Raw genomic sequence first — 16,429 nt, forward strand, 5'->3', positions numbered from 1 at the left:
ACTTTTACTAAAATGCTCATTAGCAGCTATAATAATTTTTACAGTTTGCTGCAAATTAATTTTTAAATTTTTATACTTTGCTGTAAAAAAAATTAATTTACAGCAAAGTATAAAAATTATAGCTGCTAATGAGTGTTAGAGTCTACTTTGCTGTAAATTAAATATATTTCAAAATAAATGGAATGAGATTCTTAAAAATTTTAAAATATACAAAAGTGATTCTTTGTATAGAATTATATGATTCAGGAATAGGAACCTTCTGGTCTAGATGTTTAGCTGCAGCCTCTCTTAAGTAAATCATGGAATCTACAAAATCTCCCTTCTAAAACATATAAGGCAAGAGTAATAAACCAAATTTTTAAATTTTATTGTACTATAGGCTAATTTAAATATTTCTAATTGCAAGAATACAAAATAATGCCCTCAGCTGAATTGTGTACTAGGATTTTATTTTTTAAATCTAAAAAAAATTTAAATCTAAAACTTAAAATCTTAAGGAAAATCAAGGTAAAACGGGTAGGAAATTTAGATGTAAATTGTCATGTAAATTTACATATAATAATGCAATCTTATTGTTAAATGTGCATAGGTGCTTAAAGCCAGTTCTCTTGCTGCCAGCTAGATCTTCATTGGAATTTCTTGTTTGGCTAAGCCAAGAAAGGCCACTAGAATTCAGAAAAAAGTATCTTTTCCTTTAAAAGTTTTGATTATTGCTGGGATTATGACATCTTTGGAATATATTAAGGGATTGTTGGGGTTTTTTTCTGCAGATGTTGATGAATGTGCAAGTGGAAACGGGAATCTTTGCAGAAATGGCCAATGCATTAATACAGTCGGCTCTTTCCAGTGTCAGTGCAACGATGGCTATGAGGTGGCTCCAGATGGGAGGACCTGTGTGGGTAAGTACAGGGCTTGGAAAGACCTGGAAAGAATGCTTCCAGAGACCAATCAATGAATCATGCAGTCTCTATTCTAATGCTTCTTTCTGGAAACCTGGAGGAAAAGTCAAAATAGAATTCTATTAATCCTCCCTATAAAGGCTTTGTTTTTATTTAAACATATATACATGTAAGAGTGTGTGTGTGTGTGTGTGTGTGTGTGTGTGTGTGTGTGTGTAAAATCACTTTTTCCTTTATTTTAAAAATTAAAGCTATTGTACTCACAGAGAATACTGTAAAACAGTGAAATTGTTAAATTGCTCTGTAAGCAATTATGATTTCCCTTCTTATATTTTTTTCTTTAAAATACTTTTGTAGTAAGCTCTCATATTTTGGGTATCCTTAAAATCTTTATATACTCACTTACTTTGACATGCTACAATTTTCTGGAAATATTTAATTTGTGGCAGGTAAAATAAAATATGGTGTTATTCTATATACTTTTGAAAGCTGGTAAAGCTTGTTTTTATTGTCACTTATTTTTCTTCATGGTGGAATTTTATGAACTTTAATTTGCTTTATGTATTTCTTTGATTTATTCTATTTTTTTTTTCAATTTTAATTGTTTGATGGAAGTCATGCCAGTGGGAACCTCTTCTTTTTCCCTTTTCTTTGCAGATATCAATGAATGTCTTCTAGAACCAGGAAAATGTGCACCAGGTACCTGTCAAAACTTGGATGGGTCCTACAGATGCATTTGTCCACCTGGATACAGTCTTCAAAAGGACAAGTGTGAAGGTAGGAAGGCTATCAATGTTAGCAAATGAGGAGTATCGGGAACTTCACCAGACTTACCAAAATGAGGGTTTTTGTGATGATGTCTTCATTTTGGAATAGTTTATAAGAAACAAATCCAAGGGCGTAGGGTATGACATTGTCTCATCCTCTGGCAAGACAGGAAGCACTAATTCTTATGCTAATCTCTAATGAAGTTATTTTGCTTGGTGCATATGACCAATCATACGATCCTGAGTCTTTTTCACTGTGCTTTTACACAATTGGTAAGAATGCTGTCCCACTTCCGTTAGATTTTTTTTTAAGTGGCAATCCTTTGCGACTAAAAAAGCTCCTGATTCCAGTTAAAATCTTTAAATGACCACATTCAAGGTTGGATGAATGTGGTTATATCATTTGTCTATTTTGTTTTTACCTATAGAGCAGTGGAAATGTGTTATTTGAAATAAATTCTCAGCAAGCTTTATAATATTCCTTTTTTAAAAAAAAATAGAGATAGGATCTTACTCTGTCACCAGGTTGGAGTAGAGTGGAACAAGCATAGCTCACTGTAACCTTGAACTCCTGTTCAGGCGACCCTCCTGTCTCAGCCTCTGGAGTAGCTGGGACTACAGGCATGTGCCACCATACCTGGCTGATTTTTTACTTCTTTGTAGACATGGGGCCTCTCTATGTTGCCAGGCTGGTCTCAAACGATCCTTACTCCTTAGCCTCCAAAGGACATCCCTTTAAGTTCAACAAATATGTCATAGCATTAAGTGAAGAATATTAATTGCTAGAATTTCATAAATAAGTAAGGTTGAAAGGATTTTCAAGAAGTCACCTAGTTCACGCCCCTGACTTTAAAAAGGTCTGCATCTAATCCACAATGAGAATGTTCTCTATTTTTAATATCATCAATTAGAAATTTTATTATATATCCAATTTAAATAATCAAGTGGTGATATTTTAAATGGAAACACCTTATTGAAATTGTCTAGATGCAAATTTTTAAGCATGTTATTTTACTTTTATTAAAAATTTACTCTATTATCAGTGCATAAGTTCCCTAAAATGGACAGAATTAAGATATAAAGAAAGAAAAATGACTGCACAGTCAATGAATGTGCCCATTCTATAAAATTTGGCCCTATCCCAATAAGTTGGCACACAGAGGCTAATATCTACCATAACAGAAATGGTCATAGTAATAATAATTAAAAACAACCCCCCAAAATTGAGCATTTTTACAAAAGTTAACTTTTCTATTAAGAAAAGGTTGAGTATGGGGGTGGAAGGAGTGTCAGAATGGATTAATTCAATCATCAGTAGTAGCTCAGATTCATTAATAAACCACAGGGAACATTACACAGGTATAAACACAACCCAATAACCTGGCATGATGAAGAAGCTGATTTTGCACTGCACAGAAAGAAAATCACTTGGCATTGCACATTTGTAGAATATATATTGTGTGGTATTTACAATAGTAAATCAAGATAATAGAGTTAATTTCTCAACTTTTCCTTAGTTGGGCCTCCTTTCCTTAGTTGAGAACAAAGTTGTGTAATGCAAACACATTTTGGTGTGGCTAGAAACCTTTGCACAAATGTGAAAATAAAGAGCCCAGGATACAAGGATATTTGATGTTTCGTTGAAAAAAAATCCCGTAAAAGTAGCATGGCTCGGCCAGGCGCGGTGGCTAACGCCTGTAATCCTAGCACTTTGGGAGTCCAAGGTGGGCAGATCACAAGGTCAGGAGTTCGAGGGCAGCCTGACTGACTTGCTGAGACCCCATCTCTACTAAAAATATAAAAATTAGCCAGGTGTGGTGGTACATGCCTGTAATCCCAGCTACTCAGGAGGCTGAGGCAGGAAAATCACTTGAACCTGGGAGGCAAAGGCTGTAGTGAGCCGAGATTGCACCATTGCACTTGATCCTGGGCAACAGAGAGGGAGACTCTGTCTCAAAAATAATAATAAAAAATAAAAATAAAAGTAGCATGGCTCAAAATTAAGACTTACCACTTTGTTCACTACAAATTCCTGCTGAAAGTCAGGAGGAAAGATGAGTGAGTTTGAGTTTGGAGTAGAGTGGACATACTTTTTCCATAGGTAGAGTAATCATATTGATCAAACCAAGCCAATTCTGAAAGTAGAAAAGGGCACTATTAACAATAAAGTCAGGCCAACTGCCATAACCTGGGGCCGTCCCAGGCAAACTAGGACATATGGTTACTCAAGCCATTCAAACTTGATGTTGGCTACTCTTAACTATCCCTGTACAGGAGCTAAGAAGTATAATATACTAAAGAAAACTTGCCACAATCCTAAGTGTACCAGTTTCCTATTATCTATATGATGCAAGAAAAAGCCTTTACAAGAAAGATATTTTTCTTTCTTTGGAAAGATTGACCCACAAATCAGTTAGGAGCCTCATCTTCTCTGATATCTTTAGTTTGCACTTCACAGGATACTTACTGTCATGAGTCTTGCTGTTGTAAAATTCAGCTTTAGGGCTGTAGCATGGGGTATTGGGAAAAGTTCTGTGGATGGTTGGAGGGGAATCAGTTTGGTTCCAAGGCCTAGATCTCACATTGAGTAACTCACTATCAATGTGCTTAAAGTCTCAGAACAATGGTGCAGTATGACTCAACAGTTTCATGCTTCTTTCCTGGCTTAGGGTGGTATGAAATTACTCTGACTTTTCTAGTTAGCCAGGCAATTCAGTCTGGGTAAGAGAGGTTTGTCACTGCACCCCTTAGAAGGCAGTTGCACATTCTATTTTTTTATCAATAATTGTCAAAACTAATTTTTTAAAAGTCATGACAACCTAGAAGTGCAGTCCACAGCATTATGGTACAGAAAAATACCTTTATTATTGTAAGAGTCTGGAAACCCAGTTGCCCATTGTACATCCACATTGTGTGTTTGGTACCTGATGGTGTCTCCATCATGTTTTGACTTTGTTTGACTCATGATTCTTTTAGATATTGATGAGTGTGTTGAAGAGCCAGAAATTTGTGCCCTGGGCACATGCAGTAACACTGAAGGCAGCTTCAAATGTCTGTGTCCAGAAGGGTTTTCCTTGTCCTCCACTGGAAGAAGGTGCCAAGGTAAGTGTCTTTGAAGACTTTGGGGTTTCATTGCTCCATGTTTATTCGTTGTGGTCTCATTTTTCAAACATGGCAAAGCTCTGTTTCTTTGTGAACAAGAAGATGCAGAGTTTTCACTTACCCAGAGGTCTAATGATAACCATATGTCAGAAGGTTCATTTTCACGTTTAAGGTTAAAAACTCATCCATCAAGTTATGGTTGCTTATACAGCTGTACTGACACTTAAACCTCTCTCTCCCACTAAGAACACAAATGCTGATAGGCCCATCAGTGAGGAAGCACCTTGAGCCACTGAAACAGCAAAGCCTGGTGGAAGCTGAGCTACATATCCCCACCTCTGAAGAGATAAGCTGAAAAATAGGGGTTCAAACTTAGACTTGAGACTGAAAAACTGCACATTTACCCATCTGCTTCTAGGATATGGTACTCATCCCTTGTATCACAAATTATCCAAGAAAACAAAAAATAAATTTAAACTGACCAGGATTCTTGCTGGGCCATGGTCCATTTTTAGGAATAATAATTGTCAACTGTTTCAGTAAAGATTTTCAAGGGTTTGCCAGCTGACTTTCACAATTTAAACAGAAATAAAAAGGATCCTGAACTTCAGCATAACACAGTGTGTGCTTACGTCAGAAAACTGTTTAGACTTTTCTAAACAATGCATGCTTGTCTACATACATAAGCGAGCTTCATGAGTTCCGGTGGAGGGAGATGAAACAAACACATGTATTTCTCTTTTTTTCACCTGTATCTTCCGTTGTTTGGTTGTTACTGTTGTTTTGGTGTTGAGTTGGGGGTTTTTTTGGTTGTTGAGTTTTTTTTTTTCCCCATAGTTTTTGTTTTTGCTTTCATATTACCAAATATGGAACAGGCACTGGATATCATTTTAAATTCAAAACCCTGGGTTTGGGGTCCCAGCCCTGCCATATGTAGCCTAGAGCAAGCCATTTAATCTTTTGGAAGCTCGATTTCCTCATTTTAAACAACAATAATATCTGCCCAACCAGTCTTACTGAATATGTGACAAAGCTTTGCTAGTTTCTGAGTCCTTTGTAGACTCTTGTTGTTATTCTAATGGTCTGAGTAACTTTTTACTTTTCAACTAGGTATTTTGGAAGTAAGAAGGAGAGCAGGTTGAGAATTCTCTAGTCGATTTCAGCTTGTTGGTAGTTGTCAGTGGTCTGCGTGGCTTTCAGGGTGGTGCTTCATTCGAACAGATATTCTGTGTGGTACAGACCAGCCAGATAAATTCTAACTCTTGCTCTCTTGTTTTTGTGTGCCTTTGGCTTGGCCTGAAATTGGAAAGAAAGCAGTGAGAAACCAGGTGTGAATCTGCCGATGTGGCAGGCCAGGGGAAACTCCTAGGCTATTAATTCAATTTGCACTGACCCATCACAGAGCAAGCTAACACTGCAGGAAGAATCAGCCCAGCTGTGAGCAGCCCTGCCACATGCTCAGCTCCAGGAGGCAGAGCCAGAACTGAGGAATGCAAGCAGGGAAAGTGACTTTTGTAGTTCTGATGAAATTTCAAGGTCATTAAGGGCTATTGGCAGATGGACTGGTAAACAGGCATCCCAGCGAGTCCTAGTTAAAGTATGTGGGCGAGTACAGCTCTCTTTCCCAACGTGAGGCACCCTTGATTAATAAACCAATCTAGAGAGTCATCACAAGCTAAAGTAAATCTCTTACAGAGCACAGATTTTGCTAGAGCCAGGTCATTGAGAGCCGGGTTTTTCTTTTAAGATGACAAATTAGGAGTCAGACTTCTATTGCCCATGAACTGAGAAAATTCCACAAAACTGTGGATAATGTTTTTTAAAAAGTGAATGTCACGGGACTCCGGTGGACAGATCGTGGCACTAAAGATCACAGGTGTAATTGAGCCAGTCCCACTTGCAAAGTTCAACAAAGGGAATTTGCCGCTTAGGCTGACTCAAAACTTCATGCGTTTGAGTCTCTGACTAATGCCAAGATTTCTTTTATCGGGGTGGAGTGGAGTGGTATGGGGGAGATAGAGCTGGGGTCTGGGACGAGGTCAGCGATTAAAGGAAAAGAGACTGAGAATTTTAACACACCAATATTAGAATATACATATTTAAAGAAACACTACAAACTGGAAGACAAAGCAGAGAGTTAAGTTTTCATATATGTGTTGAGATGCTTTTGTGAGTAGTCACTGAATTATATCTTAAGGTAGTTGGAGGCATAAATAATAAAAACAAGACTGATAAATACAAAACATTATATGTGACAAAGAACTTGAAGAATAAAAGAGATCAAAAGGTGTTCTCCAAGAAATGAGAATTTGTTCCATCTTGAAGTTTCTCAGCAAAGCAAATATTTGGGTGGCAGAGATGCTGCAGGACAAGAACTGACTTTTATTGCTTTTGATCTTCAGAAGGATAATCATTGAAAGGTGCTTCCCAGGTCTTAGCCACAACAGGTGGGGATGTGGAATAGAAATTGGAGAGATGATTTATTTGGATGAGCTGGTAGCCATGAAAGACTGAGCAACTTCATTGGGGAGGCTACCTGAACTTAACTAATATGATAGATAGATAGATGATTGATAGATAGATAGATTTAAAACTTTAATTCATGAAAACCTTTCCTTTGTTATCTCTGGCACTCTGTTATTCCTACATTGTCTTCTTTGTCATGAAATAAAATTGTTTTAACAGAAGTGCTTAGGTGGTTATGATAGCATGCTTTCTAGCGTTGAAAAACAGTAATGGAAGTGAAGGAAAAAGACAGAGGTGGTCAGATATAAAGAAAGAAGAATAGTACAGTCTGGGTATGAAAGCATTTCTTTTAAATCTGAAGACGGTGGCCTCTGTGTAATGAGAGGCGTTTTGCGGGGCTGTAAGTCAAGTTGGAGGGAAAACACATTCCATACCTCTGGGTGAGCTCACTCTTATTTAGAGTCACCCAGTTTGTTCTGTAAGAAGTGGAAAAGCCCGTTTCCAAAATTATGTCAAGCAGTGTTGGAGAATTTTGTAGGAAGTAGATCGCATCTTTTTTGTTGGAGTCATCAAGCAATAATCAATATTGAAGAAATATATTCTTTCAAAGAAAGACTATTCTGCTCCCACCCATCCACAGCCCTGCCCTCCTCTTCCTTCCCTCTCTGTGTTGAGCTAAAAAAGCTTCTTTTAAAAATTTAACATTGACACAGCTCTGTGTGTGTGTGTGTGTGTGTGTGTGTGTGTGTGTAAAATCTGCAAAAAGTCCCACTTGGATTTTGTAGCCAGCATCTCAAAGTATCTGCTTCACTGACCAACCCTTGTGTTGTATTTTTGCCCACCTACAAAGTTGCCACTTCTGTATTTGCTCTGTGCCTGTGATCTGGGATTTTATTTTGGTTCCAGAGTTTAGGGGACACAGAATAAACAATAAAGTGTGATATCACAGTACATATTAGAACTAAGAGCTTTCTCTTACTCTAGTGTGCTCACTAAGCATGATCTTGCAAACAGAGCTCTCAATGAAGGAATCTTTCAAATGATTCCATCTGTGGATTTTCCAATCCTGAAGTCACTAACAGGTGTCAATTATGAAAACTGTCAGTTTGGGATTTTATTGGATTCAAAGCAGGTTACTTTGAAATAGTGACTAAAATGAGAAGTAACAAATTTAAGGTTATGGGGTTGTTCATCAGATCTCACTATACAAAAGATGCCTATGACTTTAACAATCTCAGCTCAGTTGCCATTATAATCACATAAGGAGAACACATATAATATAGTGGGTTGTTCTTTATTCATTATCATACAATAAAGATTCAGTAGGAAAGCAATTGAAGGTTGTCATAACTTTATGCTGCAGATTTGCGAATGAGCTACTGTTACGCAAAGTTTGAAGGAGGAAAGTGTTCATCACCCAAATCCAGAAATCACTCCAAGCAGGAATGCTGCTGTGCGTTGAAGGGAGAAGGCTGGGGAGACCCCTGCGAACTGTGCCCCACTGAACCTGATGGTATGTCTGTCATCTGCATTTCTCTTTGGGCCATCCAAGGTGCAGACTGGCCACGCTGTAAGTAAGATAGTAGGCCTTAAAGACAGTAAGACAGTTTAATTTAATTGTAAGTCTAATTAGAATGTTCATTAAAATTATTTTATCTCAGGAGCTCGGTAGTAATTTTCTTTTTAATTATGTCATGAATCATAGATGCCCAGGGAGTAGGCACAACATCTTAGGGAGTCTCGTTAACTTCCTCTGTTTTCTGGGCTTGCCTTGTCCGTCATTTATCAATATGCACAGCATGTGGCAATTTGGCTGCCTCAAAATGCTTACGGAGAAGCTTGTAATGAATTGCTATTGTTGTATCTATTAATGAGTGTCTCCACCACAGAGGCCTTCCGCCAGATCTGTCCTTACGGAAGTGGGATCATCGTGGGACCTGATGATTCAGCAGTTGGTCAGTTGCCTGTGCTGGATTCTCAGCATTTCTCAGTATTCTCAATCAGCTTCTTCTTCAGTTATTGTTATTTCTCTCCATCTATCTTGGAAAATGAAGTGTTACTGTTTTACCACTTGATTATATAATAATATTATTGCGTTATAATATTAGATATTCTATTGATTAAACACTGAAATGATCATAGTTTATCTTTGTGTTTCAAAAATACCTTGTTATTCACTATTTTTTTTCTCTTGCTTAAGATATGGATGAATGCAAAGAACCCGATGTCTGTAAACATGGGCAGTGCATCAATACAGATGGCTCCTATCGCTGCGAGTGTCCTTTTGGTTATATTCTAGCAGGGAACGAATGTGTGGGTGAGTAATAAGTTCTCTTCCATTGGAATTTTACAAATTAGAAATTAAGCTATACAGCATTCACTGTATAGCCATGAATATAGGTTCCAAGATGGCACTGACGTAAGTTTTATCCATCCACTGATGTATCATTCATTTAAAATACTAGTGAGCCACCATCAGGAGCCAGGCACTGTGCAGGCTGCTCTGGGGCTGCAGCCCTGAACCCAGAAGACAAGTTCCTTCCTTGCATGGGCCTCACAATCTAATGGGGAAGGCAGACACTCGACATGTCTTAAGAAATAATAGAAAAGACAACATCATAATGAAAGTCTTGGTGAAATTTTTAAAAAATTGTTAATGGTCATAATCTCATTCCATTACTAAATAAAAATGTTATCTGGATTCATTTACATTTAGTAACATGAAAGTTATATTCCCAGTATACAATCTTCTTGTTGTAACTGTTTTTAAAATGTCAAATAATGGCTCCAATGGCTGGCCTTTGACCCTTAATCAACACTAACTCTAAGTTAAATCCAAATATTATATTTAGTTATGTAAGAATTGCAAAGCAATTCAATATAACCTAATTAATACTAGCACAAATGCTGAGGGTGTGTCTGTGTGAATTAGGAAGTACTCTTTCCATAAGGAAATCAGGTCATGAAGATTTCAGCTCCAGCTCTGGCTGTGGGAGTTTCAGCAAGATTTTTAGCTTTTCCAGGCCTTAGAATGTAATATCATGTAGGTAAAATCACATTTCTAATTACCTTTGTAGCTCTAAAGATCAGTGATACTGGGATTTTTATTACCTTGAAAGAGAAATAATATTCTTGACAGTGCAATATGATTTAATATGACAGTAAAGCAAAAGCAAATTTTCAATGTTTTCTTCTTGGACTCTTCAGTTCTTGCTAATATGTGCATGCGAAATAAGCCTCTTCACCTAGGAGCGCCCACCTTAGGCTCTTCCCTCCCCTTTTGACTTAAGAACCTCAGCAGAAGATACAACCCTTGACAAGAGCCATTACTCTTCTGTGCCTTAGATAGCTCAAATGTTATTTCTCAAAATTATTTCTTTGCCAAGGGACGATATTCTCCCCAAAGGATGTGTCAGAATAAGAACAGTGAGTATTCTAGGTGGATGGGTTAGAAGGCGCACGTGTGTGTGTCTGTCTTTCTAAGATTTGTTCTCTCTGCTTGTGTTTTAGAGTGATCATAACCTAAATATATATTTTCTAGCCATTCCTCTGCCTAATTTAAACCATCTGGGTTCAACAGAATCAACAAAATCTACTTGAATCTTGATTTTATTCAATGTATTAATTTTACTTAACCTCTGGTCTTTTAAGTTTAGTCTTTTATTTTATATCTGGCAAAAATCCATCATGTTTAAGGCTTCTTGGGGAGTGATGTAAGGCCAAACTGGAGATGTATTTCTAGCTTTAAACAAGCAGAAACTGTTGATGGGTTGTAGGAGGCTTTTTTTTTTTTTTTTTTTTTTAACCCTTAGAGCATCTGCTCCAAGTAGAAGATTTAGCTTATAATGCGGGAGACTGGGGAAACCCGTGGAGAAGAGCACTGTAAGGGCTAGATGTCAGGCACCGTCATCCTCACTGTCATTGTCACTGAGCAAGCCAAATTTCATGGCTGTAAACCTGAGATAATAAGACATGCACACTCCTTTGTTGCAAGAACAGAATGAAAATTATACATTAAGCTGGGCATGGTGGCTCATACCTGTAATCCCAGCACTTTGGGAGCCTGAGGTGGATGGATTGCTTGAGGTCAGGAGTTTGAGACCAGCCTGGCCAACATGGTAAAACCCCATCTCTATTAAAAATTAAAAAATTACCTGGGCGTGGTGGTGTGCACTTCTAATTCCATCTACTCAGGAGGCTGAGGCATGTGAATCGCTTGAACCTGAGAGGCAGGGGTTACAGTGAGCCAAGATCATGCCTCTGCACTCCAACCTGGATGATGGTGTGAGACTCTGTCTCCAAAAAAAAAAAAAAAAAAAAAAAAAAAATTACAGTTCAAAATACTCTGATAGAATAAAAGGTATTAGTTCATCATGTTTTGGGCATACTTGGTTGCTTGCAGATACTGATGAATGTTCTGTGGGCAATCCTTGTGGAAATGGAACGTGCAAGAATGTGATCGGAGGTTTCGAATGCACCTGTGAGGAGGGATTTGAGCCGGGTCCAATGATGACATGTGAAGGTACGTCTCTTAAACGAGAACAGTTGATTACATGTACTGATCATGGGAACAGTTAGTTGATTACAAGTCTTAATATTAAATACTACTGAGGGTGTATGTAATAAAGATCATCTAGGCCTGATGGGCCATTTGATCATTCTTCTTTTGTGGCCTCTTCTCTGCAGGGAAAGGGAGATATCCAAGAAAGATGTGGCTGTGTGCTCATGGTGCATGCGTCTACACTGTATCTCAGAGAGTTCTTGTTGGCGTCTCCCTATTATTTATATTTAGATGCCCCTGTGTTGTTTACTACCTTCTTTCTTACTCTCACTTTCCCCTTCTGTTTGTCTCTCATGCTCCCTTTCTTTTTCTTTTTTCTCTTCTGTTTCTAGAAGCACTGCACACTGAGATAACCACCAACATCCTGTAGCCATCTGGAGGCAATCACAGCAAAAGCGGATGCCTATACTATATAAGCATCTGTAAAGTGTCCATCCATAAGCCTGGTAGAATGTATAGGAAGAAGGAAAGGGAAGGAAGTATCTAGAGCAGTGGCTCTCAAACGTTGGTTCCCAAGAGCAGCTGTATCAGCATCGCCTGGGAACTTACTAGAAATACGACATTTTCAGGTCTCATCCAAGACCTCCTAAATCAGAAACTCGGGGAGTGGGGTGGGGCCCAGCAGCCCTCTAGGTGATCTGATAACACTCTCAAGTAGGGATTCACTGGCCTAAGGCAAGAATGAAGGAGAAGTAAAGGCAGAGGATAAAGTTGATGCAAAGAGAGTTCTTCCGCAGAAAGGACCCATCCATGCCCATTGTCAGAGTTGTGGTAAATCTGTAAAGGTTGTGACTAAGTCATGATCTGGGCCCTCACTCATGTTCTCAGTCAGCACTGGGCTTTGGGAGCAACATGATAGTTGAGATGGTCTATTTTAACCCTGCTTTTCCAAAACACATTCTGATGGTTCCAAACTCTGCATTCCACAGAAATAACTTTTTTTTTTCCATTAATGGTAAATCATTCTCATCTATTTAAGGTTTCAACATGGACATTTATGTAAACCAAGTGTCTCTGTCAGTATAAAATGATCTGTAACACTATTTGCCTGGGCAGAAGAATCGCTGTTATTTCACAGGAGCCTCTTTGTTTGGGGGGAGAGAGGTGGTTTAAGAATATTGGAGGAGTTGGTTTCTGTTCTGCCCACAGTTATTTTGGCAGAATGGGAGAAAACGGATTCCCATGCCATGTCACTGTAGGGAGTGGCAAATGGTCAACCTGAGCCTTCAAAGCCAGAATTTCAGAAAAGTCCCTCATACATAGGGTGGCCTGTAGTTTCCCATCCACCTAAATAATCATTAATAATTATACCAGAATAACAAACATAAACTAGGACTGTGCTGGGAGAACCAGGATGGATGGTCACCCTACTTATACAACTATGAAATAATCAACCCTTTTATAATTGCCTGGAAATAGGAGACCGCTTTATGCATCCATATTTATGACGATGAAGCATTGCAACTGTTGGTGAAAGTTTGAGTTTTTAGTTTTTGTTGCTGTCCATGATCCCTTATTTTCTTACTTTCTTCTGTTGCAGATATAAATGAATGTGCCCAGAATCCTCTGCTCTGTGCCTTCCGATGTGTGAACACTTATGGATCATATGAATGCAAATGTCCTGTGGGATATGTTCTCAGAGAAGACCGTAGGATGTGCAGAGGTGAGTCATCGTGTTCAAGGTCATCTAAACCAGGAAACTCTGTGAGGAGAGATGTCCCTCAGAGCTTCCATTAGTAGGGGAGGGCTGGGAATTGGGGAATATAAATAGTCCATGGGACAATATGGGGGTCGTCACTGCCATGTTTTCCCCTAAATCGTAGCTGGAAGCATCATCAAGCCAAGTTGAGGACTGCACTGCAGATCCTTTATTAGGTCTCACTGTACATTGCATACTCACAACATGCTGGTATTTCTACAGGATGTGGGAATATAAAGAAAAAGACATTTCCCCACATTCAGAACACCCAATATGAAGAAACTGAAATAGATAGAAACAAATAAGGTATAGTAATACAGTGTGATAAATGCTATGGTGGTTTTATACACACATAAACACACACACACACACACACACACACACACACACACACACACACACACACACACATATATATAATGCTCTGAGAACACCAAAGGATATTCTGTTTTAAGAATGAGGTAACATATGAAATCTACTTTAGCTAAACCATCTCCATTAAAAATGCCTCCTGAACACCTGCAATTTCCTAAGCACTGAACTAGGCTCTATTTAACAAACTTCAGTAATCATAGAGTTTGCGCTTGAAGAGCTCCGATTTGCTCCTCTCAAGATCTTAAATGAACAAACACCTGTTCTTTCAAGATGATGTAAATACAGTTTTGCTTAAGGGTGAGGAGATTTCCTACATGAAAGGTCCTAATCATATGCAGAATAAATTTCAAATTTCTCACCTGAGACTATGTAAAAGGGAAAGAAAGAAATACAATGGGACAGAAAGTAAAGACTGAGGAAGGCCCAACCAAGTCCAGAAAAGGATATGAAGGAGGAAAGAACCAGTAGAGAATAAGATATCTGCAGATGTTTGGCTTTTTATGAAAGTATAAAAACCAAAGCTCTTATTACATAAGTCATTCTATTGTATCCTATTTATTAACATTATCATATAAAAATCATATTATATTGGCCAGGCGTGGTAGCGCACACCTATAATCCCAGCACTTTGGGAGGCCAAGGTGGGTGGATCACCTGAGGTCAAGTGTTCGAGACCAGCCTGGCCAACATGGCGAAACTCTGTCTCTACTAAAAATACAAAAATTAGTTGGGCATGATGGTGCATTCTTGTAATCCCAGCTACTCAGGAGGCTGAGGCAGGAGAATAGCTTGAACGCGGGAGGCAGAGTTTGCAGTGAGTCGAGATGGTGCCAATGCACTCCTGCCTGGATGATGGAGTAAGACTCTATCTCAAAAAATAATAATATATTGTGTTATTATAATTATTGCATAATGTAAGCTTTGATTTGTTACTCTTATATGATTGTAGTACTGTTACAATTATTGCATTATATATTGTGATTATGATGCTGCTATAATTGTTATATTAAGATATATCCATTGTATTATAATTACATGAGGCCCTTTTAAATTAGTCAAAAAGAATTAGAAATCATGCTTCAACAAAGGAGTATAAAAAGAAAGGGACAAGCAGACATGGTGGGTCACACCTGTAATCCCAGCACCTTGGGAGGCCGAGGTGAGTGGAACACTTGAGGCCAGGAGTCTGAGACGAGCCTGGACAATATGGTGAAACCCTGTCTCTACTGAAAATACAGGAAAAAAAAATTAGCCAGGCTTGGTGGTGTATGCCTTTAATCCCAGATACTGGGGACGCTGAGGTACGAGAATCACTTGAACCCAGGAGGCGGAGGTTGAAGTGAGCCAAGATCGGGCCACTCCACTCCTGCCTCATCAACAGAGAGAGACTCTGTCACAAAAATAAATAAAAAAGGAAGAGAAGAGAGAAAAGGCATGATTAAAATCATGCTTCTTGAAGAGGTTGTCAATTGATTAGGGAGCAATTTCTTCAAGTTCAAAGGTGGTTAGAAGATTCTATTCTTTAGAGATCATACTCAACACAGCAGAAGGAAATACAGCCAATACTGAAATACCATAGATGAAAACTGGTTACTTACTAACATTTTGTGTTTAAAAGTCAGGCAGATATATGCATTTTTTTGAAAAATTTGCAATTGTACATTTTTTACAGACGAGGATGAGTGTGAGGAGGGAAAACATGACTGTACTGAAAAACAAATGGAATGCAAGAACCTCATTGGCACATACATGTGCATCTGTGGACCCGGGTATCAGCGGAGACCTGATGGAGAAGGCTGTGTAGGTAAGAGAATCCCTGTGGAAGGAGCTTTGAGTGTGCTAGAAGTGACCGTGGGCAGAAGGAACCTGGGCTCTGAGTTCTTGTGACACTGTGTTCACTTAAGTCAAGACTCTCCATGGCGGTGCTCTTGCCTCTTGATCATTTGTGAATTCTAGAAGCGCAGTCATTCTCCCTCTCAACTGGCCTTTCTCTCTACTTTCTTGACACGTTTGCTGCCAGGATTTGAACAGCATGCCTTTTCTCTCTTCCCCTACTTTACTTTCCATACTTTTTGTTAATTGGGGGGTTAATTCTCCCCATCACATTGGAATGCCTCCCTATTGATTTAACTTTGCTACCAGGACCCTGACATTGAGTATAAATGTCAGGACCCTGGTAGCAAATAATCCTGGTTCATGCCTCTGAACCAGGATTATCTCAAAACCACTGGGATCTACCTCCAGAAAATCTGGTCAGTAGCATCCAGGCACTGATATTTTTTTAAAGCTCTCATCTGAGTCTAATGTGGATCCAACATTGAGAACTTCAGCTGTAGACCAGGAGTTGGCAACTACTAGAGCCTACAGGCCAGTTCTAGTCTGACAGCCCACTGTGTGTTTTTTTATAAATAAAGTTTTATTAAACATAGATATAACCATTAATTTGCATATTGTCCATGGCTGCTTTCATGCCACAGTGGCAGAGCCAAGTAGTTGCAACAGAGATCATATGACCCATGACCTCTGCTTAGACAGTAATTACAGGAGAAAATTATTAAAA

The 16,429-nt window shown here is 38.7% G+C and overlaps 1 protein-coding gene across 4 annotated transcripts in view; it reads left to right on the forward strand.

Annotated features, from left to right (window-relative positions):
* The window catches only part of FBN1 (fibrillin 1), a 237,267-nt gene that overhangs the window by 200,979 nt on the left and 19,859 nt on the right, over window positions 1-16,429 (forward strand). For 3 of the 4 annotated variants that reach the window (XR_004274880.1, XM_032297522.1, XM_032297523.1), the window contains 9 exons: window positions 771-899; window positions 1,557-1,676; window positions 4,643-4,768; window positions 8,598-8,747; window positions 9,124-9,189; window positions 9,435-9,551; window positions 11,637-11,756; window positions 13,336-13,458; window positions 15,542-15,673. Coding sequence is in view for 3 of the 4 variants with exons in the window: in XM_032297522.1 (XP_032153413.1) it covers window positions 771-899; window positions 1,557-1,676; window positions 4,643-4,768; window positions 8,598-8,747; window positions 9,124-9,189; window positions 9,435-9,551; window positions 11,637-11,756; window positions 13,336-13,458; window positions 15,542-15,673 (1,083 nt within the window). In the remaining variant the exon portion in view is untranslated. Of the gene's footprint in view, window positions 1-770; window positions 900-1,556; window positions 1,677-4,642; window positions 4,769-8,597; window positions 8,748-9,123; window positions 9,190-9,434; window positions 9,552-11,636; window positions 11,757-12,127; window positions 13,291-13,335; window positions 13,459-15,541; window positions 15,674-16,429 lie in introns of those variants that run through there. The other variant, XM_032297524.1, reaches the window with a different exon arrangement.

The sequence above is a fragment of the Sapajus apella genome, unplaced genomic scaffold, assembly GCF_009761245.1.
Source record: "Sapajus apella isolate SASKATOON/1434 unplaced genomic scaffold, GSC_monkey_1.0 scaffold37, whole genome shotgun sequence".
Taxonomy (NCBI): domain Eukaryota; kingdom Metazoa; phylum Chordata; class Mammalia; order Primates; family Cebidae; genus Sapajus; species Sapajus apella.